Here is a 25,412-nt window from a genome sequence, read left to right on the forward strand (position 1 = left end):
CAGTCCAATACGTGTTCAGACCAGTATACGTGTATTGTCCAGACCAGTTTTATGAACCGGTTCAACTGATTTGTTCAAAAGAACCGATTCAAAAGAACCATTCGTTCACGAATCGGACATCGCTACAAGACAGATACGGGGGTGTTTTGACGTGCGGATGCGGCTCGGGCAAGCTGCGGTGGATGTGATTGAGCTCCACGATTCTCCCCTCTCGGGGCCAGAGTTCACACCATCCAAGGGGAACGCGAATAGGTAATGTTATTCAAATACTTTTATTATCACTCGCTGATCCTTTTATACCAGGCGTATTTTGTTATATGCCATTGTCGCCCATTGTACAGGCGATGGCACAGACAGACACAGACAGTAAACGAAAAATTTACAATGAGTCGCTCTGTACAAGAAATAATGAGATATCGATATTTGTATGTGTTGTGGATCCGGATTGGATACGCCTTATTAACGAGACAATTCATGCAGGTGGCATCCACAGACATTTTAATTCAGACGAGAAAGCGCTGTTATTTCTCCTCCCCCTCCCTCCATTAATTTATTTTTGTTGCCTACCTGTTTGTGAATGTACAACCTCTCTAAAAATTAAGGTCAATATATTGATTTTGGAAAACCAACGCGTGATGGGTGTTAAAAATGGTGGTTTGTGAATAGATCTGGACTGCAGAATGGAAACATGTCATTGCTATTGAAAGCCTTTTGCTCAATAAATAAAGACTATAGAGATGTGCCTATCATTCTACATGGAAACTGTCAGATATTGCTTGCTTCCTTGGTAGATGTTTAAAGATTATGCATTAATTCTATTGTTTTCTGTCAGTTCAGCTGAACAAACATTTAATTCTTCATCCCCCAGACAGCCAGATAAGCGTGAATGTGCCATTTTGCAAGTGAGAACACAGACAAGTGTGACAAGCAGCTAAAGATACAAGGATACAACAAGTGAGTGGCCTTGAACAGCCCTTGCGGTCAATATCTAAACACTCCCTTGTGATTAAAAGTCATCAGAGAATCAACATAGAATAGAAACACTGATGGCAGCGGCCCAAAGGCCATTCAGCCTCATGTAATGAAGTCCCACATCATGCTATCAAGGAATGAGGTTTAAGTACAAGCTGCTTCATTTAGATCAGACTATCCACGTTAAAACATTACAGTGTGCTGGACGAGCGAGCATGGGTATGTGTGTCTGATGACACGTTGACAGGGCTTTGTAGTGGGAACAGAGGAGCCTTGTGTCCTCATGATTTATTCATGTCCAGCTGCAAGATAAAAACAGAGGCAGGTAGTCACAGAGATGCCGTTGACAGACCAAGCGTGGGGCTGGTGGTCATGGACGCACAGCTGTCGGATGCTGGGAATACAGGCGAAGGTTGTAGTTATTGTTGGCCCAATAGATTGCCCCCTGCTGTTGGGTGGCCTCAAAAAGCCAATTATAAAAGGTGTAGTTCAGGGGTTTTCAATCTTTTAGATGCCACAGACCCCAAAGTTCCCCATTCACGTACAGTAGACATTAGGAACCATTATGATTATTAATGTTTTTGAAAGAAATCTCTTATGCTTACCAACCAAGGCTGCATTTATTTAATCAAAAATACAGTAAAACAGTAATATTGCGCAATATTATTACAGATTAAAAGAACTATGTTGTATTTTAATATATTTCAAAATGTAATTTATTCTTGTGAGCAAAGCTGAATTTTCAGCATCATTACTCCAGTCTTCAGTGTCACACGATCCTTCAGAAATCATTCTAATATGCTGATTTGCTGCTCAAAAAACATTTCTTTTTATTATTATAATTATCAACAGTTTTTGCTGCTGTGTGATACTGAAGACTGGAGTAATGATGCTGAAATTCAGTTTTGCCATCACAAGAATAAATTATTTAAAATATATATTTTAAATTGTAATAATATTTCACAATATTACTGTTTTTACTGTATTTTTGATTAAATAAATGCAGCTTTGGTGAGCATAAAACACTTCTTTCAAAAACTTTTTAAAAAATTGTAATGTTTTCAAACTTTTGACAGGAACCCCTATTCTAAAATGTAAAAGGCCAATTTTTATGTATAAAAAAATCCCAATTTACAATGTAAAAAGAAAGAATATTAAAAATATGTGTACAATATTATATGGAAATATTTTGTTTTATTGTTATTTTTTCTACTTTAGTACTGTACTGTTAGATGTATTACTTATTTAATTAAATTGTTATTTATTTATTTTAATCAAATTTATTAATGTGTTTAGTTTAATCTTATTTTTTTATTATTTGTTTATTTATTTATTTAATTTTTATACTGCTTTTCTCTAAACTTTTCCATGGAGTCCAAGTCTAATTCACACAATAATAAAAAAATTCTGTCATATTTACTCACCCTCATGTTTTTCCACACCTGTATGACTTTATTTCTTCGAGCTAAGGCAGATATCAAGATTTCCTGTGACTAAAGACGGCAAAACTAGTGTACGATCTGAAATCATATTGATAATATGAAAAAGTTTCGGAAAGATCAGAAATTCACCTTTTATGTTCCACTGAAGAAAGAAAGTCAAACAGGTTTGGAACGACATGATGGTGAATAAAAATAGACAGAATGTGAACCTTTCCTTTAAATTTGAAATGTATCAAAATTAGAAACAGGGCCTTCAGAGCTATGATTTTAATTATAATCTAGTAGATTTTGATTAATATTTGTATTTAATAACTTGAAGGAGCACCTCTCCACCCCGGTATTTACGAACAAGTGTTATCCGTTCAGATCTTATACAGTGTCTATTTTTTGTCTTCTTCTCTTGCCCCTCCTCTTCTCACTTTCACATCAAAACCTCTTGACTCTCTGCTCCCTGCTGCAATCCTAGATAATTCTCTCTCTGCGGGATTGAAAGATTGCTCCGGGCGAGAGAGCAAGAGATTACACTGTCAGATTAATGTGCAGGAGTAAACCCACACTGCTCTGCAACATAATCTCATCCTCACAACACATGGCACACACACAAACACTTTATCTCATTCACAACAGTTACCTCACTTCTTCTCTTCGACCCTTCAGAGTGATGTCACACCGTCTACCAGGGGGTGGCCGTCCCCTGCCGGAGTCACACAGCCTCTGACGCCCATGGGACGGACGCCCCCGTATCCAAGATACTGAGTGCGTGTGTGTGTGTAGCCGAAGCCGAGTGCAATGGGCAGTCTGGGAGAGGGAGTGGACCCGGGCATGGTGAGCGAAGCTCTACTGGAGGCCCTTTGCTCTGAATGTGGACAGATTCACCGCGCCTGGGAGAACCACCTTTATAACTATCGTTTGGAAGTGGACGATGATTTGGTGTGCCACATCTGCCTTCAGCCGTTAGTTCAGCCCTTGGATACACCATGTGGCCACACCTTCTGTGCCCGCTGCCTGCGCAGCTTCCTGCAGGAACGGGACTTTTGTCCGCTGGACCGTGCGCATCTACAGCTGCAGGTCTGCCGGCGCTCCAGCATTCTGGTGCACAAGCTGCTGGATAAGTTGTCGGTCACCTGTCCTCTCACGCCCTCCTGTTCTCTCAGCATGCCACGCTGTGACCTGGAGGCACATCTCAAACACAGGTAAGATACTCAACACTTGCTTACACACAAATGTTCACATTCAAATATTTAAAGGTTTAGTTTACTTCAGAATTAAAGTTTCTTGATAATTTACTCACACCTATGTCATCCAAGATGTTTATGTCTTTCTTTCTTCAGTCGAAAAGAAATTAAGGTTTTTGAGGAAAACATTCCAGGATTTTTCTCAATATAGTGGACTTCAACAGGGTTCAATGGGTTGACGGTCCAAATTGCAGTTTTTTCAAAGAGCTCTACATGATCCCAGATGAGGAATAAGGGTCTTACCTAGCAAAACAATCGGTAATTTTCTAAAAAAAAGTAAAAATTAGATACTTTTTAACCACAAATGCTAATCTTGCACTGCTCTGTGATGTGCCACGCATTACGTAATCACGTTGGAAGGGTCACGCGTGAAGTTGGCGGAAGTACCGAGCAAGTGTTTACAAAGCAAACGTGCAAAGTCAAATGGCTTACGTCACGTGTGACCTTTCCAACATGATTACGTAATGCGTGGCACATCACAGAGCAGTGTAAGATGAGCATTTGTGGTTAAAAAGTATTTAATTTGTACTTTTTTTTAGAAAATGACCAATCGTTTCGCTAGTTAAGACCCTTATTCCTCGTCTGGGATCATGTAGAGCCCTTTGAAGCTGCATTGAAACTGCAATTTGGACCGAATTTGGACTGAAAAAAGAAAGACATAAACATCTTGGATGACATGGGGGTGAGTAAATTATCAGGAAATTTTAATTCTGAAGTAAACTAATTCTTTAAACTCAAATGCAAACCCTGTTGAAATCAAGGGCATTTATAGTCTTTCATCAGGACTGGAGCACAAAAAAAGTGTGCCCATATTTTGATTCCATTTTTTTTTTAATACTGTTGTGGATATAAATCATCTTTACCTGCAGTACAGAGTCGTTCACAAGCTGCAAACGCAATAAAGAGCTGCTTAGTCATTGACAAATGTTAGAACACATTTGTTTCCTACAGTGGATTGCAGGTAAATATCCACATCATCTAGCGCTCTTTTTGTTTTCTGTATTATAAACGATCCTACTACTATTTCAGTGGGAGAAATCGCTGTAAATGATTCAGTGCATGAGTGAACTGTCCTAATGAATCAAACTGATGCAATGAACAGTTTCAGACTTTTTTGCAAACCCATTTGACTGATTAGATCAACAGAGTGATTCATTTGCGTATCTGGCATTGCTAGTTCTTGATTACTGAAATATTATCAGAGAAAATGATTCTGAGGTCGGTATACTGTAATCTTCATTGACATGTAAAGATTTATGAGGAATATTTTATGATATTTTACTGATGCTTGTGCCCCAGGAAAAAGTCTAGTGATGCCCCTGGCAGCTCAAATAATTATTTTATGTGTTCCTGTAAGGATTCCTGTAGCTCAAACAGTAGAGTCTGGTGCTCACAATCCCAAGCTCATGGGTTTGCTTCCCATTGAATGCAAGAATTCATAAAATGTATACTTTGAAAGTAATGTAAGTTGCTTTTCTATAAAAGCATCTACCAAATGTGTAAATAGACGCGTAATGGTTACTTTCAATGTAGTTAACATCAAACTTAGGGCTATAAGCATAAAATCTTTTTGCCTTTGCAGCCAAGAACCACCCAGTTAAACATGAAGGAGTCATCTGACCGGCATGTAAAGCAACCAACTATAGCTGGCTTGTTGTAAAGATGCTATGAAATTGCTTCACATGTGCAGTTTTCTTTCTTTTGATGATATACTTATTTGGGACTTATTTTTATTTATTTGGGAATGTTTAGAACTACACTAGCATGTAGGTGGCCTTAAATTTAACAGATCTAAACTTTATTTTTGAGGTCCTTAAATCACATTTAGGCTCAGGTTAAGTTCTTCAGGACATATTCTTCAGAAAAATCTGTTGTACTAGCTTGCAAATACAAATTTGTTTTCAGGCAGACTGAAAAAAAAGAAGTGCACCCTGAATTTAGTAAATTGCAGAGAAGTCAGCCAATAAGATTGGAGATCCGATTCGACCCAGTCTGGGGTGGTTACACTAGACTGCAAAATTTCTTCAGACATGGACAAGATGCCTTTTTAAAAATTCAACATATAACAAATAATAATACATTCAAAACACAAAAATATGCAATCTAATCCACTTTTCTGCAACGCTGGAAAGCTTTAAAGTTCGTGTTCTTTTAATTCAGCTAAACGGTCATGTTGTTATGAATCGATCTTCTATTGGTCACACATTTTCATATGATATAAATTCGCAGGTCAGAGTTCACCAAACATGAATTTTAGAATGCAGCAAAATTCCCATGAGCTTGCATTTCCGGTTGATGATTCGCATGTGTATGAATGAAAGTCAGTGGAATGAAAAGGGTAGTGTAACTGCATCTTAAGAATTGACAAGCTCAAATTCAGATAAATAAAAATTCAATGATACTATTAATAGTAGTAGTACTACTAGTTTTTTGTTATGTATTTTAGAATGTACATTTCCAATATAGGGATGTACTGCTCACATACGAGTGATGAACATTTTTCAAACAGAATAACTACACACACCATTGTGGTGTACTATTACAAGTAAACCCCAAGTAAACCTGATCAAAATGCAGAACACATTTTAATAAACAGTTACGTTTGAGCATAACCACATGTCTGCAGGGGCTTTTGAGTCAGAACTAATATCATAGTCAGGATCTGTTAGAGTTAGACGATGATGCTTAGCAGAAAAAGACTCCAGTGACTTTCTTGTGAGTGGAGCCTGCTGGGGTTGATCTGACTTCCTATCTGGGGATTATTTGCCCCTTCGTCATGTGATGGGAGATTAGTCGGTCCTGTGTAATGCACTGGACAGCAGCAGTTTCATATTCTCTTCAGCCATGCTGGGAAACTTCAACTCTAGAAACCTTTTCAACCACTTCTTCTGTGAGACTGCCAAGGGCAACCCAGAGCTATGGTGAGTTAGAGAGTCCAGCATGGTATTTAGTACTAAGAGTTGGCAGGACTGTGTGGTTTGAGTGCGTGGTGTAAATTTGGGAATTAGTTCTGGTGTAAAAGATAGGGCTGAATGGTGTCTTTGGATGAACTGAAGGTCTTGGCCTACTAAGGGTTTGATGTCTGAAGCCAAACGTCAGTTGAATAGTTCAAAGTTGAGTTCGTTTACAAATCAGAGGACAAAAAAAGTGTTTGGTGTGAACATTTGTTTTTGTAAAAACAAGTAGAAAGGTGGAAGTTTTATCAGAACATCTATACTTCATAGATAATTATTGCAAGAATGTTTTATTTATAGCTCCAACGAAAAGCACCCAAGGAGATTACCCTTAACAAGGCACTAACACCTTCCTAAGAGAAGGCTGAGAGTTACTGCCAGCATTAGCCGTCTTCTCTTAGCTTTGTTGACAATCTGGTGCTTTCTTGTTATACTATGCAACCTCAGCATGTAATACTATCCTACAGGTTTTTGTCCTCATTGATGCGTAGAGTAATTAATTAGCGCTGCTGATTGTATGACAGTTATGTTAGTGAAATGCTGAAATCCTCCCAGCTCAAAGATATAGAAAGATCCCATAGTTTCACTGTACCAATGTTATTATTGTTAACTAAAATAAAATATAAACATAAGATGTAAAAGTTAAACTTAACAACAACAAAAAATGAATATATAATATATAAATAATACTAATATAACACTGCACTAGACTGTGTTTGGGAATACAAGATCAGGGCCTTTTACTGTAGGTTCCTGGAATAGCATCTGCCCTGAGGATGTAGCGCAAGGTTTCTTGTGTTATTTGCTTCCATTTTCTTGTCCTTGTCTTCTACTTCATGTCAAAAAGACATCTGTGTACCTAGACTCCTGAATATTTCAGGTTACAGGTTATTGTGTTTATATGTTTGTGTCTGTGTGTGTGGGTCTAGGTGTCCTGGGACACAGAGTCAGCGAACAAAGCTGGATCGGACGCGGATGGAGGGAGGCGAAGACAGGGTCATGGCGACCAATCCCCCCAAATCCCCCCAGACTGAGACGAAGGAGAGTACACCATCACCACCTGCTGGATCCAACGCATGCAACAATGTTCCTACATGGACAGAAGAGCCCGGCGTAGACAACCCCGCCTTCGAAGAAAGCACGGAAGAAGACAGTTAGTACCCTAAGTATAACTTTCATAATTTGAAACACTCTATCAGCAACGTGATTACACCGTAATCTTAAGGCCACGTTCACACAGCAGCAGAATTTGGTTGTCAGTCCTGTATTTTAGTTCTTAATACAGTTACGTTCACACACAGTTCAGTTATTTACAGGAGTGACAACCATATTCTATAACCAAACTCACGGCTGTACATTTTCAGGACTCGGAACTGCATCCTTGGAAAATGCGCAGTGTGAACGGAACCGGATTGGACAACTAGTTGTCTGTCACGTCATACAGTGCGAGAGAGATGCTCTGCACTGCACAAACACGTCTACCATGTGTTGCGGGTTTTCATGTGTGGGTTTTGGTAACTTACAGCTATGGAGATACAAGGGTTTTAGATCCAGTCACTGTTCTCCACCAGAGCTTCTCTCGGCAGTTTTGTGTGCAACGCATATGCATAACTCAAATGCTCTGCTGTCCACCTAGATATAAACATTGCTGTCGGTTATTAAAGATTGGACTCTTGTCGTGTTAAAAGTGATAAGACATTTCAGTTTTATGGACGTTGCCATCTGTGATATTACTTGGTAAAACAATACAGGCTTGACTCCCGTTGTACATTCACACAGAAATATTTGAGACGCTACTGTAAAATTGCTGTGTGAACAGGATGCTTCAAGAGTTTTTTGGGCAAAGCTACTGGAAGGCAAGCCTGCAAGTTTAGCAAACAAAAAAAATTTAACGATTTGCTTGTTGCGATTCTCTGATAGAATCATGGGTAATGTAGTTTCTCACCAGGAATTGCACTGTTAAACATGATTATTTAAAATATAGGCTGAAATCATTTTGGCTGATGGCTTCAACAAAAGCACCATTGATTAACAATCTTGTAAATCTCAGTAGGTCTTTTTTAGATCCAATATTTTATATCAACTATGCATTCCGTTAATTTTATGAATTGGTATGTTTCACCATTGCGCGAAGAAATATAGAGCTGAGTATCATCAGCATAACAGTGAAAACTAACGCCTAATGATATTTCCTAAGGGTAGCATGTACAGGGTGAAAAGCAACGGTCCTAGTACTGAGCCTTGCAGTACGCCATATTGATTGATATGCTACCTCTTCATTTACTGCTACAAATTGGTAACAGTCAGATAAGTATGATTTGAACCATGCCAATGCAATTCCACTAATACCAAAGTAATTTTTGAGTCTGTTTAAAAGAATGTTGTGGTTGATAGTATCAAATGCAGCACTAAGATCCAGTAACACTAATAGAGAGATACAACGATACGCGATACTGTAGTAGACAGTTGCATGGTTATAATTTTCTCTCTAATATTATCAATCTTGCAAGTAAAGAAGTTCATAAAGTCATAACTGCTGTGCTGTTTGGAAATGTCTGGAGTTGAAGCTTTATTTCTCGTTACTTTGCCACTGTATCAAATAAATACCTAGGGTTGTGTTTGTTTTCTTCTAAGAGAGTTGAAAAATAAGCAGATTTAGCTGTTTTCTGTATGCAATAATGCTTTTTTCCACGAAATGTGAAACACATCTAGTTTTGTTTTCTTCCAGCTGCGCTCCATTTTTCAAATGGACCTATTTTTATCAATTATTTTCATTTCACTCCAATGGAGATTTGCATTAGCACATGTTTCTTAGCTGACACTTGTTTTTTCAAAAAAGTTTGTAAAATGTACATTTTTAAGCTGTCCTTCTTTCTCTCAAAGGTGTCCATGGTCTTGAGTGTGCTCTTCCACGTGTGAAGCGTCCTCTCAGCAACCCGTGCATCCATCTTCTCCGTACTGGTAGTTCAGCCTCTTCGGGATGGGACTTTGTTGAAACATTGCCTCTTTCTGCTGAAGAAGGTATAATTATTTTATTCGATCCTAGAACCAAATCAATTTGTTTCTATGAGATTAAATACCTTTAATATATTTGCTTGGGTTCCATATGTCTTGTACTTCAGGTTGTGTGAAACTTCCGTCTCTACCTGAGGGAGAAATCACAACTATTGAGGTTCATCGTGCAAACCCCTACACAGAGCTGGGCATAAGTATTGTTGGTGGAAACGAGACCCCCCTGATAAATGTGGTAATACAGGAGGTGTACCGTGATGGTGTTATAGCCCGAGACGGAAGGCTGCTGGCTGGAGACCAAATACTTCAGGTATTGCCACTATGTTCCGAAATAACTGTCTGATTAAAAAAGGCATTTTCACTGCTATTTACAGATCAGCCTGATACTTTAATCAATCTCTAAAGAGCTCTAATGAATAGTGGCTGCAGAATGGCTACGAAGAGAGGCAGTCTTTACCACAGATACAGAACAGCATTCTTCAAACTGACATTCACCTAAGTATGTGACTTGCTCCATCATTTTGAGTTGTTTTGACCCAGAAATACCTTCTTTTTATGCAGTTTTATGCATTGATTGAAAAAGAAAACTCTGCTCTTTAATGATATAATTATTATGTTTTGGTTTGACTGTCAAGATATATGATTTAAATAGTGGCTGTCATAAAAACTTATTTTTGAGAAAATGGTCTCTAAAGAGTCCAAATAGACATTTTATTCAAACATAAACTACTGTTTTTTTTTTTAAAAGAAATTATACTTTTATTTAGCAAGGAGGATGCATTAAATTGATCAAAAGTGACAGTAAAGACAAAAAAAGCACAAAAAAAATATTTTCTTCACACATTACTGACTCAAAATGATAGAGCTCATTACATTTGTCAAACCCATTCAATCTTTCTCTACACTTCCCATTCGAGTGCAGGTGAACAACGTAGACATCAGTAATGTGCCCCATAACTTCGCTCGCTCTACACTGGCACGTCCCTGCGCCACTCTGCAGTTGACGGTTTTGAGAGAACGCCGCTGTTCTGCCAGGCCACCTGTGGCAACTGCTACGCCCAAGGGCAGCCCTGCCAGCATACGCATCACCTTGCACAAGCGGGAATCATCAGAGCAGCTGGGGATCAAGCTGGTGCGGCGTACAGATGAAGCGGGTGTGTTTATCCTGGACTTGCTGGAGGGAGGGTTAGCAGCTAAAGATGGACGACTTTGCAGCAACGACAGAGTGCTGGCCGTCAACGAGCATGACCTGAGACACGGCACGCCTGAGCAGGCAGCTCAGATTATACAGGTAGAGAGAAAGCACGTGTGTGGGGCAGTTCAGGTCAAGATAAAGATGCTAGTAGACCTTTGCTTTGATAAATGATAGTAAAATTCTATATTTCGTCCCCTTGGAATCATAAGGTTCTATCTGACATTTTTGTCAAAATTGAGTTATTCACATATTCTCATTCTGTGACAACTTATTTACATTATGTGATGGGTTTTTTTTATGTTGTGAACATTTTGGGACTTTTTATTTAGAAAACAAAAAGGTTATATCTACAAAGTCGAATGGAATGCAAAAACTTTGATGCTTAATATCTCAAAACTGCTCAGAATGCAGATAGAACCTTATAATTCCAAGGGGACGATTTGTTGTCTAAATAAATGAAAAATAAAACACTAAAAACTAAACTCATTTTAACCCTCTACTGCACACATGTTGATGGGACATGAAAAAAAAAAAATATTCCACATAATTTTTTGGTTCAAATGGTAACATTGTATTGATAAAACTTTTTTTGACCCCCCACCCCAAAATATGCAACGTTGCGCAACAATAGTACAGAATCATAGAGAAAATTATCCTAAGACAAAGCTCAGAGAGCAATGCAAAATCACAATTTGTTTTTTAAAAATGTCAAGAAATCATTAAGTAAAAAAAAAAAAAGGAAAAACACTTGAAAGACATTGATATATTGAATTTGATACATGCATATGTCACTGTACGAAACTTCAAAAAGCAGTTCTTCTCTGCTGTGAAACAGAGGTTTATGTTACAATTTTTGCACATCACGTTGGGTGTTCCTTCACACCCAGGAACACTGCATCTTTCCTTCTTATAACACATTATTGCCAAAGTGAGGTATTGTCCAAAACATTCTCGAAAAGTACCCCTTATCGCACAACTTTGTGAAAAGAAATTGACATTGAATAGACACTGAATTTCTGAACATGCAAAATAAAAATAAAAAAACATAATAAAACCTGACAAAAGGCTTATCTACACCTTCATACACACACACATATTTTTTATGTACAGTCAGGGCTTGACATTAACTTTTTCGTTCACCAGCCACTGTGGCTAGTGGTTTTCCAAAGTTACTAGCCACTCAGCACTTTAACTGGCCACAATTTTGCTGATTGGGAAATTACATTTTATATGATTAAAGTTGACTTTGGCATGCTAAAATTACTTGATTGAGTCATTTTACTTTATTTAGCTAGATTTAAAACGCTTTCAATCTTTCAGATGCAGATTGACCACCCTTATCAAAACTACATGGTATATCAGCTGGTATGTAGGTGGGCAATAAGACCATAATATGAGAAATTTTATAATTTTATTTTTTATAAAGTTATTTTTGCTAGGCTATACAAAATGAAAAAAAAGCAAATTACCAATACAATGGTAAACTAAATAAACTTTTTTTTCTGATACAGTAGGTTTATTTAACATACATTTATTTAACTGTTGGATTAACATTAATGACAAACAGGTATTTAATTGGGCTGCTGAATGCATGTATGTAATACACTGACACATATCCAGTTTTTACCCACCTGTTTACGTCCGCTTAAGCCATAACCGACTGTATTCACGCGAGATACTCCACACGATGACATTTTGACATTTGTGTGTGCGTGTATTTGACTATTCAGGCACAAGGAGAACTGAGAGAGCGCTTATGTTGTGTGTCATTCAGCGCTATTCCGCCTGTCCCACCTTCACTAACTGCACGTTCATCGATAACGAATTGTGATTTAATTGTAATTTTGTGCTACAACAAGCTGTCTGTCTGTTTTGATTAGGCTGTAGGCTGAAATTATATTCAACCTGCCAAAGTGGCTAGTGGGAGTGGCTGTCTAACCCGCATTTGGCGGGGTGGCGGGTGTTAATGTCAAGCCCTGTGTACAGTTCGTCATTTTAAATAAGATTACTAAAGCAAATAATCTTGTCTTCTTCTCACACCTCCTGTGACCATGTGTCAGAACAGGACATCGCACCTTTAAATGGTGCTTGATAGTGACTCCCACACCTTACTGGACTGTTCTTTGGTACTTTCTCGACCATTCTAATTGGTTGTAATCATTTAAAGAAAAATGTATTAAACATAGGGCTTAAGAAAACTTTCAGTTGCCTGAGGGCAACGCTGTGCTGTAGAGGGTTAAATGCTACAAGTGAATTTAGGCATCACAACATTATAATATACAGTATAAAAATGGATATTTATTGTGAGATTTGTTAAATATTACATTTAACAGTATTATTATATTAGTGTTTTTAAACATCAATTTTAAGCGAGCAACAGATGTTATTTTTATTATTATTTATATACTATTACTAATAACTAATGTTATTAATATTTTGTATTAACTTTTTTATTTTTATATTTTCAATTTTTTAGATTTAGATTAATTTTATTGTTTTAGTAATTATTTGTATTAGTTTAATATATATATATATATAGCTTTAATTTATTAAATATATACATATATATGTATATAGATATAGATACAGCTTTAAATTTATTTTTATTTCAGTTTTAGTCATTTTAGTACTTCAATTTAAACCTTTTTTTAGTTAGATGCCAAAGCAAGTTTAAGTTTTTCATCTAATATTTATATTTAATTTTATTTTTATTTTAAGTTTTAGTTAACAACACTGTAATCTAAATGTAAAAAATTACCATGCACAATTAAATATCCAATATCAGCCGATACGATCAATAAAAAAAAAAAATCTAAAATCGGCCACTTACTAATATGATTAAAGATATATTCTGTATTTCCTAAATATTGGACAAAAAAAATCCCAAAGATTTACATTAAAGGAGGGCTTTGGCCACATCTAGAGCCAGGAAAACCAGTAAGAAACGACCTAGCAACACCCTAGCAACGACATAGCATCATCCTTGCAACCACCCTAGCATGGCGGTGACTTTTGCACGGGCTCACCTTTTTTTTTTTCTTCAGAAAATATAAATAGACTTTCCTCTAATAAATGTTCTCATAATAAAACAGCTATTGTCATCTGTGCAAATCTCAGTGCCTGTTTGGGACATTAGGACACTGCTGCCGCTGCCCTGCTCAGAGGGTAATGTGATTGATAGTATCTTTATGTCTATGTGAGCTGCTTTCTCCCATCTGGCTGCCCCGATCACACAGAGAAAGGGCAGCTAAAGTATAGCACTGGCAGACAGCAGACTGTCTTTTCAATACAGGGGTGCCGCTATGGTTTCCATCGTGTGTCTGGAGGGTGCGTTGGTTGAAGTCATGTTCCAGGGTGTGGTCCCTATCGGGTCCCCTCTCTGTTCAGGGCCCTTGAAATCGCCCTAACCCCTCCCCCCATTACGGCGCCCCTGGAGTAAGAGTATTAGGTATTTATACAGACCACCTACTGTCATCTTCCAGGCTAGTGGAGAAAGAGTCAATCTGATGATTAGCCGGTCCAGCAAGCAGACTATGGCCGTGCACACAGGCTCCACCTTGACCAGGGACATTTGGAGCCATGAACACATCCCGCCGCTTCCCTGCACTGCGACCCCAAGCCCTGTCCCAAGTCTGCACCTTGCCAGGTCTTCCACCCAGAGAGTGAGTACAAATGCCTGCAGCCAAGAGCGAGAGCAAGTCTGTGTGTGTTGCAGAATCTATTTTAGCTCTGTGGAGACGTAATTAGGGAGCCCTATTTCCGAAGCATCTGGGTAGCCTCCAGTTTTTCATGAGTTCAGACCACAACCTTAATTACTCCTGGTTGGATCTATTATGAGATCAATTATGAAGTTGGAGTAGAGCTGATCCCGTTGGGATGATGAACAGCACTCTACAGAGAGCCGATCAGAGTGTCAATTAAGAAATGGGCTTTCCCTTTTTTCTCAGATCCACATCTGAGAGAATTTGTGCTGCTTGTGTAAATATGAGTGTGTGTTGTAGGACCTCTCCCAGTGTGTGACCTGTAAGGAGAAACACATCACTGTGAAGAAGGAACCTCACGAGTCTCTGGGTATGACTGTGGCAGGGGGACGGGGCAGCAAGAGTGGAGAGCTGCCGATCTTTGTGACGAGCGTCCAGCCCCATGGCTGCCTGTCACGTGATGGACGAATCAAACGTGGTGAGTTACATAAACCTAATTTTCTTTCTTAAATTAGCATCTAGATAATCCTGACCCAAGTCTGAGCAGGCTACCGTCAACATGACATCAACATTGAGCCTATTTACTACATATTCCTGGTCTTATTGTGTATGATTCATTGGTTCATGTTATTCTGAAATAAATACATTTTTGTTTTTGGTAGTGATAAAAACGTAGGAATTTTTTGGTACTTTATCCAAAATAAAAATTAAAAGAAATCCGATTCCACTGCCAAATAATGATAAATTAGGGATGTCCCGATCGGGGCCGATTAATTATTTTTAACTGATCTGTATATGCTGTCCTAATCCCGATGCTTTATTTTAGCTCCTTTAGATCCTTTAGTCAGCTGTCACGCAGGTGTCGTGCAGTAGGTGGTGGCATAGATATATATACATAGATGCCTCATTAGCTGCTGTTTCTATGGGCTCCTATATATGTTAGCCACCCGCCATGTTGGAACGTTCAAAGCCGGTCTGCGAACACTTGAGTGCAAGTTGACTGTGTGTCTGCAACTGTAGTTAGATGCATGTATGTATATATCTATCTGCAATAGACTTTAGCGGAAGATTTTGCTAAACTAACACAATGCAACAAGATGAAGGTGTCAGCTAACACCATAGTTTAAAAAACTGTAATATTGAGTTAATACATATAAAAACACAAACCAACACATTCACACCTGTGAAAGGTTATCCCATTTCTTCAGGAATTTAAATCTCGGCGGTTTCACAAACAGAAGAATTCTTAATGTGAGTGACCAATCCAAGATGGCGGGCGCGCCAACGTGTCTGGAGCGATCGAATGTGGCATCTATGTATACATACACTATATTGCCAAAAGTATTGGGACACCCCTCCAAATCATTGAATTCAGGTGTTCCAATCACTTCCATGGCCACAGGTGTATGAAAAATCAAGCACCTAGGCATGCAGACTGCTTCTACAAACATGCGTGGTACCGTGATAGGTTGCCACCTGTGCAATAAGTTCATTCGTGAAATTTCCTCACTACTAAATATTCCACGGTCAACTGTTAGTGGTATCATAACAAAGTGGAAGCAATTGGGAACAATAGCAACTCAGCCACGAAGTGGTAGGCCACGTAAAATCACAGAGCGGGGTCAGCGCATGCTGAGGCGCACAGTGCGCAGAAGTTGCCAACTTTCTGCGGAGTCAATAGCTACAAACCTCCAAACTTAGTGTGGCCTTCATATTAGCTCAAGAACAGTGCAGTAGAGAGCTTCATGGAATGGGTTTCCATGGCCGAGCAGCTGCATCCAAGCCTTACATCACCAAGTTCAATGCAAAGCATTGGATGCAGTGGTGTAAAGCACGCCGCCACTGGACTCTAGAGCAGTGGAGACGTGTTCTCTGGAGTGACGAATCACGCTTCTCTGTCTGGCAATCCGATGGACGAGTCTGGGTTTGGCAGTTACCAGGAGAACGGTACTTGCCTGACTGCATTGTGCAGTCAGTCAAGTGTAAAGTTTGGTGGAGGGGGGGATTATGGTGTGGGGTTGTTTTTCAGGGGTTGGGCTTGGCCCCTTAGTTCCAGTGAAAGGAACTCTTAATGCTTCAGCATTCCAAGACATTTTGGATAATTTCATGCTCCCAACTTTGTGGGAACAGTTTGGGGATGGCCCCTTCCTGTTCCAACATGACTGCGCACCAGTGCACAAAGCAAGGTCCATAAAGACATGGATGAGCGAGTTTGGTGTGGAGGAACTTGACTGGCCTGCACAGAGTCCTGACCTCAACCCGACAGAACACCTTTGGGATGAATTAAAGCGGAGACAGCGAGCCAGGCCTTCTCGCCAACATCAGTGCCTGACCTCACAAATGTGCTTCTAGAAGAATGGTCAAAAATTCCCATAAACACACTCCTAAACCTTGTGGAAAGCCTTCCCAGAAGATTTGAGGCTGTTATAGCTGCAAAGGGTGGGCCAACTCCATATTAAACCCTACGGATTAAGAATGGGATGTCATTAAAGTTCATGTGCACGTAAAGGCAGGCATCCCAAAACTTTTGGCAATATAGTGTATCTATGGGTGGTGGTATGCACCTTTAAGTGAGCTTAATGCTTAAAGCTTCATTCAAGCTTTCATGTTTAGCATATACTTTTGTAGTGAATCACTCGAAAGTAATCTATTTACTGTTTATTTTTATCTGCCGTCAGAATATCTGAGAGGTCGTTGCCATAACACGTTGCTATTGGGTTGCGTCTTGCTTTGGACTTGACTGACAGACTGGCATTCTGACACCGTGAGCTTCATGCTTTCTAACCTTATCTCCACTTTTTTTTTTCTTTTTGTTGCAATTATTCTGTTTATTATACATATAAAATACAAGAAGTTTTTATCAGTAGTTCCATATTCATAATTGTGACCACACAGTCTGTTAACAATGTATGCATATAAATAAATATAATGGTTGTATAATGGTTGATTATCCACTTTAGGCATTCTACTAACTATAAGTAACTTTGCAACTACATGTCAACAACCAGTCATTAGAGTATTAGTACTGTCTGCTTAATATCTGTTAACACTTTATTTTGATGGTCCTCAACAGACATTCTACCAACTATAAGTAACTTTGCAACTACATGTAACCCGTACCCTAACACCTAACCCTAACCTAACAGTCTTCTAATACTCTAATGAGAGTTAGTTGACATGTAGTTGCAATGTTACTCATAGTTAGTAGAATATCTAAAGTGGACCATTGAAATAAAGTGTAACCAATATAATTAATTACTGTAGTAATTGTTATAATACAATTACTCCGTAGTGATAGATGCCCCATTTTTACATTTGGGCCCCTGCCCCTGAGAAACTCACTGCACATTCTTGTATACACTGGATTGATTTTAATAACTTTAATGTACTTGAAGTGTGCACCAAGCACTAGGAAAATACAAGTATCGGATCGGGACTCTGCATCAGCAGATACTCAATATTCAGTATGACTCGGATCAGATCGGTGATACAAAAAAACTTGGTTGGGACATCCCTAAAATAAATAATAATTTTATCAATTTAAAACAGTTCTTTCAAAAAGTGTGTTTAGTGACTTTTTAAGGCAGAATAAATGCAATCCAATATTGTCCTTATTTATATATCAAACAACAATACTGAAACAAATAAAATATTTTATTCAATAAAATTTTAAAAAATACAAACTTTCTTACTGTTCATTGCGGTTATTCAAGTTTCAGTTAGCTGTAAGCTGTTTGTGTTAATTCACTTAAAAGAACCGACTCATTAGAGTCATTCGTTTGGGAAACCAACTAGGGGTGCGTTCCACTTTGCTTTTAGAAATTCACTCGCAAACTTCCCTAAGCACTTCCCCTTGGGGGAATCCCTGCCACCATTTTGAAGTGCGTTCCACTTTGTCAAGTAGGCGAGGGAAGTTTATGTGGATAGACCCCCGTCCACTCGAATTTGACCGAGGGAGCGAGTCTACTCCGATGTACACTTCAAGCAGCTCTATATCCCACAATTCAACTTGATTGTGACGTCACAGCAGATCGCGCTTAACTGTAGTGTATGATATATTAATTATTTTGAGAATTAATCGCATAATAGTGTATAATGTATTAATTATGTTGAGATTTTATTGCGTTTAACACCTTATGTTCAGTCAATGTTTATACTATTTTTTTTCATTAGTGTAATTTTATTTTTCTCCAACAGCTCATATACCCATAGAATTTTATATATTTTCTCCAACAACTTATATGCATATAGAATGGCACATAAAACAAATTCATAAGTAAAAAGGGGTTTAAATAATTATCCATTTAAACCTTATGCACGAGTTCCGCCAGTAGTGGGCACTCGTGCAACTTAAGCAATGTCGCACATCCGATACGTGGACGGAGGGAAATTACCGAGTGAAGGGCGTAAAAATTTTGAGTGAAACGCAGCCCTGGTTGTGATTTATGTGCTTGATTCACTGAAAAGAATCGACTTATTGAAGTCAGTCATTTGAGATTCAGACTACTACTGCGCTGTATATGTTTGATTTAATAAAAGAGCAGTGTAATGAATCATTCATTCAGATTCAGACTACACAAGTTGCACTGTATGTGTTTGATTTAATAAAAAGAACAGAGTAATTAGAATCATTCATTTAGAATGAGAATAGACTGGTTGTGCTGTATATGTTTGATTCACTAAAAAGAACAGACTCATTCTATCAGGAGTCAGACTGTGTTTGATTCTGTAAAAAGAACCGACACAGAGCCATTCTTTCATGAATCAGGCTACACTGGCTGTGCTGTATGTGTTTGATTCTCTAAAAGAACTGACTCATTAGAATCATTCATTCAGGAATCACACTACACTGTTGGACACTTCATGCACTCAACTGTCGCAGCTTTAATTACGTAGCGGAGGGGGAGGGGCTATCAGACTCCAATGCTGAATGACAAAATAACCATATAAAATTCATACACTACACGGTTGAGTACATAGTGCATAAGTACATAGTGTATAAGTGCATAGTGTATAGTGCATCATTTGGGTCACAACTTATGTGTTTGATTTACTAAAAAGAACCAAGTAATTAGAGTCATTTGTTCGGGAATCAGACTACACTGTTTGTGCTGTATGTGTTTAAATCACTAAAAAATGCATTCAGGATTCAGAATCAGACTACACTGGTTGTACTGTATGTGGTTGACTGCTGTCTGTTTCACACTGTAGATACACATCACATCAAGCTTTGGTGCTTCCTGTCCTCTAGACAACAAGGCCCCCCCCAAAAAACAATTCAGAAGGTTATTTTCCAGGAAAACACTGTTTCCCGCTTGTGTCTCTGATGATGAAGTGCACTGAAGTAAAACCTGTCTCCACGGGGCTTCAGCCATGTTGCAGTCCTCTCTGTGTGGCTGTTTGGAGTGTCTCTAAGTGTCTTTGTCATCTCTCATTGCTCAGGGGATGTACTGTTGAGTATTAATGGTCAGGATTTGACCTACCTGAGCCACAGCGAGGCAGTTGGCACTCTAAAGTCCAGCGCTGCGTCCTGCTCTGTCCAACTGAAGGCACTAGAGGTTAACACAGTTGAAGAACCAGGCCTGGATGAAGAGCTTCTCCCTCCGCACGAAAACGACTACGACGCAAGCTGGTCGCCATCATGGGTGATGTGGCTTGGACTTCCCAGGTAAATGCAAATTTTGTAGAGCTTCATGTGGAAGATTGTTTGATAAGTGAAATAAAACAACAGCGCTATTAGAGTGGATGTACTTTTGGAAGAGTCCAAATGGTTTTTCAGGCACTTTATGTCTCCACTAGGAGACTTAAAAATAGCATCCTCACCTTGCTGAGCACTGATCCAAATAACCCTAAAATAGTCAATGCAATCTGGCCTGGACTACCATCATGCCAGGTTTCGTTTCACCTACTTTTCCCCATCCAAATCTGAGTGGAAACAGCTTTGAAGGGAGAAAAGGCATCTATTTTGATGACTTGGACACAGAAAATGTCTGTAGTGTTGATGTGTTTGGGATCAGCAGCTTTATGCAGTGTTAACCCATGAGGGGATTATGGCTGTGTCGTGATGTAAACAGCTGCAGATTATCAGATAAAACGTACATGTGGAGATAACTTGCTCCTAGCCCATTTTAGCCAAGCCTCGGGTTATTCAGTCCAATCTCACTGTTTCCTTTTTCACTCTGCCCTCCCTTTTGTCCTTTATCATCCATCGCCTTTGCTTTGGCACCCTTCTGTTTCCTTCTCCCTTCCTGTCATTGTGCCAAATCCTCCATTTCTCCTTACTCTCCTACCAACATATAACTGTTTTTCTGTTTCTCCATCTGTGGTCCCCTAGTATAAGCAATCTGACATGCAATTTTTGACTGTGATTAAACGGATGGGGAAAAAATATATTTCCCGATTGCGCACTTACTTTCCATGTTGTTCTCTGTCACAGCTACCTGCATAGCAGTCATGAGATTGTCCTCCGCAGAAGTCACCCTGGCAGCTGGGGTTTCAGCATTGTTGGAGGTTATGAGGAGAACCACAGCAACCAGGCGTTTTTTATCAAGACTATCGTCCTTGGAACACCCGCTTACTACGATGGCCGTCTAAAGTGAGCAAGCACAACACAACAAACAATAAACAGTGAGCTAATGCTTTACGGCAAGATGATACAGCACTTTCAAAATTACCTTGATTAAAATGTGGGGGGTTTTGTTTATACACTAAACAAAATGGATGGATGGATGGATGGAAACTCAGTAAATAAATGATTCAGTGAACTGGTGAGTCGTTTAACCAATTCAAACTGAGAGTAAACTGAGTTCTTTTAACCGATTCATTTTTTACTGATTCATTAAAAACTAACCATTTGTATTAACGTCATTCTCTTCCACTGAGGTTGTATTGATACTGCATTGACATGATCACATTGCTTTGTTTTTCATCCAGGTGTGGCGACATGATAGTGGCGGTAAACTGTCTGTCCACGGCTGGCATGAGTCATTCCGCCCTGGTGCCCATGCTGAAGGAGCAGCGGAGCAGAGTGGCGCTTACCGTCGTGTCATGGCCAGGAAGTCTGATCTAACCCCACCAGGGCACCATGCCTCACCTCAGACAGCGCTCATATCTGTGTTCTAATGGTCCTATGTGTTCTACTCTCTGCCACGGAGGCACCATACTGTCAAAGCCAGAGTCTCGGAAAATTGAATGCTTTTACTGTACTTGATGCTGAATAAACTAGGCCTTAGAAAACCTGCCACGCCCATGAGGCCACCACCCTCTGGAGAGCAGCCTTAAGGTCTCCCCTCACCATGCCGATCAGCAGTCCACTCTACCGGAGGTTTTATATACATGTTATCTCTAAATGTGATCTACGTTTGTGAATGTTTGTGTAAAAGAGAGAGACCGAACAAAAGTGTATGTGTGCAAGTATGAATGGATGAATGTACACAGCTGTTTAATAAATCTTTCCCAGTGAGGATATGAGAGTTAAGCCTCAGTTGATGTGTAAAAATGATTTCTAAACCCACTTGTCAGATTTGATCCAACGTTTTCACTATAATAATCTCAGAAAAGGCTAATGTTAAAGTTCCAAGCTCTCTAGAGATAAAATGTGGGATAAATATTTGCCCTCCTAAAATGCTTTTTGAAAATCTTTGAAAAGATTAGCAGCAATATCTCATGGAGGATTTTAGCGTTTGCTACCATCTTTGGGCAAGAGTTCAAGGTTTGGCTGGTTAAGCATGTCCCCCATTAGCTCCTGCTGGTAAATGCCATAACTACACCATCTAGCAGGAAAAAAAGTAACTACAGAAAAAAAAAAAAAAAAAAAAAAAAAGTATCAGTGTACACAACCTAAAAATCTTCATGAAGTACAAAAGGTTAAAATAAACCTAAAATAAGGTTTGTGGTTAACACAAGCTTAAGATATTTTCACACTTTATTTCATGACATAAAATACATCAATAGTAACATTTTACAGCTTTTACTTGTCTTGAAAAAGGTGGTTGCTAACAAGTGGCTAAATGGGACAACAGAGGTTGTCAGGGACATTAAATGTCACACCAAACAGGTGAACTCGTCTAGTCACTAGTCCACTTTTTTGCCATCTATTCTAACTCAAACTTTCAGTGGTGATGTTTAAGTGATGCAACTCTGGTGTAGTTCATTTATAGCCTATGTTTAGCTTTTTACTTCTGGTGACTGTATTTAGGCTTCAGAACTCATAAAAGTAGTTCATTTGTGAAGATTATCATGAACAAAACATCTAAGACACTTTTGCTTGACAGAGCTCATTTTCTGCAATAATCAAAGTCAATGGAAAATCCTATTAGGTTGTAGTAGAGGGAACCAGGGTGTTATACATTGTCACTGCAGAGCTCTATAAACTGCCAACTGCCTTTGACATCAAATTTTTAGGTCAATGGTAGAGGTTGGGCTGGATTGCAGGTCCCAATCGACTGCATAAGCTATCTTTTTGAAAGTCAACGTGAGCAGAGACTGTTCCTCTTCCACCATCATGAACTTTATTCACCACAAAACAAAAGTTGCAGCAGTGATCATTTATTTCATAAATGAATCTAAACTGAAATCATCATGTCTGTATAAACTCAACAAAACTTAGAAACTAAGGAAACTATGGGACAAAAGGGGATTGTTCCATGAAAGAGAAAAAATTAAGGCAATGGCTTCTTTGATCCAGTCTTGTTCAAGGACACATTTTTAAGATGCTCAGATAGTTTAGCTGCATCTGACAGTTTAGTTTTGGATGGAGTCGTCTTGCGTTTGCACTGCTTGACTTTTGGCTTCTGTAAGAAGATCATATTCAGATAAGCATCTCCAATATGTCTCAAGCACACGATTGGTGCACGGCTACATTAGTTTACCTGCAGTTTTGACTTCTGAGGGTTATGGACTACAGAATGCCTCTTCAGGCTTTCCTGTAAAATATAAAATTTAATTAACTTATTAGTCATTTAAAATACTCAGCCATAATAAAGAGGAAGGGAAGAAAGAAATAAAAACCTGACCTGCATAGCAAAGGCTTTTCCACAGCCTGCAAAAGAGCAGGTAAAGTCACGCTTTCCCTCATGGAAGACCAGAATGTGGTTCTGGAGGTTGAAGCTTTTGGTGTAGCTCTTTTGACAGCCCTCTCTGGAGCACTTAAACATGCGCCGCTCCCCAGAGTGAACAGATTGTTTGTGCTTCTGCAAAAACCAGGCATTGTGGAAGATCTTCTTGCATTGATCACATGGCAGGGTTACTGTAAACAAGAGAAAAATTAAGCACAGAGGAAGTTGCAAAGTCACTTTGATTAAATCAAAATGAATGCATGTACCTCTGTGTGCAGTCTTTTTGTGCTTTTGATACGCTGACCAAGTTTTTCCTTTGAAGTTGCAGTACTCCTCACCACATAGGTAAACTTAAATTTAGGAAGGATAAAAAGTTAGATCTTAAAAGGAAAAGAAAAAAAAAAAAAAAAAAAAAAAAAAAGCCTTGTTTGAAAGTTGCGCCAGAGATATAGGCACAATACCTTCATGTACCTTCCCATGTCGTTTTAGAGCTTTAGAGGAAACAAATTTGTTGTTGCATCCCTCAAAGTCACATCTGTCAGAATGAGCATGAAATAACTGGTCACAATGAGGGAGAAAGAAAGGAAAAAAAAAAAAAAAAAAAAGTGCAATCTTAAAGCAACACTCACTCAAAGGGCAACTCATTTGTGTGCTCACACATGTGAATCTTCAGTTGCTTTTTCTTACGAAACTCCTTTCCACAGCCTTGATGGTTACACTACAAAATATTGTCAAGACACTAAGTAAAAGTACAAACATATTTGAAATTATAAAACAAAACGACTTTAAATGAAATCACTAGATTACTCACCACATAATACCTCTCTTTGTGATGGTGAACATGAGCAACGTGGTTCCTCAAGCTGCCAGGCGTGGAGAACGCATTTGAACACCCACTGACTGAGCAACTTTACCAGTTTTGATCAGCAGAAATGTGCACAAAAGGGGCATAACAAGGTTATTCTGTGACTTCATATAAAAACTAAGTGAGCAGCCCACCTAGACAGCCTTTGAGGTAACCTCATGCTCAAACTGTCTGGGCAGGCAGCTTGCTAGGTCTAGCGAAAGGGGGGCGAGACATGCGTTCGGTTGAATTGGTTGCGTAAATGATTCAATGATGATGATTCAGCTCACTCATCATAACACACAAAGTATGTTCTTTAGGCATAGGTGGCCACAAAAGAGGCCATAACATATAACATAACCTGCAGAAATGGTCACTGAACGAGACTTTTTAGAGAACGGTTACAAAAGAGCCACTGGCACGAATAGGAATTTACACCACTACAAATTTGTTGGATTAAAAGTGAAAAGTACATAAATGCACAACTCGAGACAACACTTAAAAACGCAGTAAGAAAGCCTTAATATCATATGCAAGCTCTTCAAGTAAACAAATGCTTTTGCTGTCAGTATGTGAACTCACAGGTAGGGTTTCTCCCCACTGTGGCTCAGTTGATGTCGGGTGAGCTGGTAACGGGTACAAAAGCTCTTCTCGCAGTTTCCACAAGCAAACGGCTTCTGTGGAACAGTAAATAAAATCATGACTTTTTTTTAAAATAAAATTCAGACCCACTAAGTACTAATATGAACACTAGAGAAGCATCTAAAGTCTAAATAAGGTTAAGTTATTGATTGTGGTGTCACTCACCAGTCCCGTGTGTCTGCAGTAATGCGCTTCCAACTTCCACAGCTTTGAAAACGTCGATTTACAGTCAGCGAAAGAACAAATGAAATGTTTATTCGGGTGTTGAACTCTTTCACCCATTCTAGTCGATTATAAACTGCTGTTGTCAAATGGTGGCAGGTCGGTCTTGGCCCACAACAAAAGAATTTCATTGAGCA

The 25,412-nt window shown here is 39.0% G+C and overlaps 2 protein-coding genes across 4 annotated transcripts; one reads left to right on the top strand and one right to left on the bottom strand.

Annotated features, from left to right (window-relative positions):
* The first annotated feature begins 106 nt into the window (after positions 1 to 106).
* On the top strand, positions 107 to 21,994 carry lnx2a (ligand of numb-protein X 2a). 3 transcript variants are annotated; one of them, XM_051882232.1, is made up of 11 exons: positions 107 to 252; positions 3,072 to 3,607; positions 7,533 to 7,756; positions 9,487 to 9,624; positions 9,726 to 9,925; positions 10,538 to 10,906; positions 14,293 to 14,472; positions 14,812 to 14,989; positions 19,954 to 20,179; positions 20,948 to 21,106; positions 21,445 to 21,994. In XM_051882232.1, exons 2-11 carry the CDS (start codon positions 3,204 to 3,206, stop codon positions 21,578 to 21,580), a joined length of 2,214 nt encoding a protein of 737 aa, XP_051738192.1. In that variant the 5' UTR covers positions 107 to 252; positions 3,072 to 3,203; the 3' UTR covers positions 21,581 to 21,994. The 3 variants fall into 3 exon arrangements, with proteins under 3 accessions (XP_051738192.1, XP_051738194.1, XP_051738193.1); XM_051882233.1 differs by lacking the exons at positions 107 to 252; positions 3,072 to 3,607 and adding an exon at positions 6,403 to 6,570; XM_051882234.1 differs by lacking the exons at positions 19,954 to 20,179; positions 20,948 to 21,106; positions 21,445 to 21,994 and adding an exon at positions 19,723 to 19,947.
* Positions 21,995 to 22,232: 238 nt separating this feature from the next.
* Positions 22,233 to 25,412, bottom strand: gtf3ab (general transcription factor IIIA, b). Its single transcript, XM_051882236.1, has 9 exons — positions 25,219 to 25,412; positions 24,994 to 25,088; positions 24,379 to 24,475; positions 24,197 to 24,285; positions 24,029 to 24,102; positions 23,834 to 23,917; positions 23,526 to 23,758; positions 23,382 to 23,435; positions 22,233 to 23,303 (listed from the first exon to the last, which is right to left on the bottom strand). Exons 1-9 carry the CDS (start codon positions 25,333 to 25,335, stop codon positions 23,172 to 23,174), a joined length of 975 nt encoding a protein of 324 aa, XP_051738196.1. The 5' UTR covers positions 25,336 to 25,412; the 3' UTR covers positions 22,233 to 23,171.

The sequence above is a fragment of the Ctenopharyngodon idella genome, chromosome 23, assembly GCF_019924925.1.
Source record: "Ctenopharyngodon idella isolate HZGC_01 chromosome 23, HZGC01, whole genome shotgun sequence".
NCBI classification, from domain to species: Eukaryota; Metazoa; Chordata; class Actinopteri; order Cypriniformes; family Xenocyprididae; genus Ctenopharyngodon; species Ctenopharyngodon idella.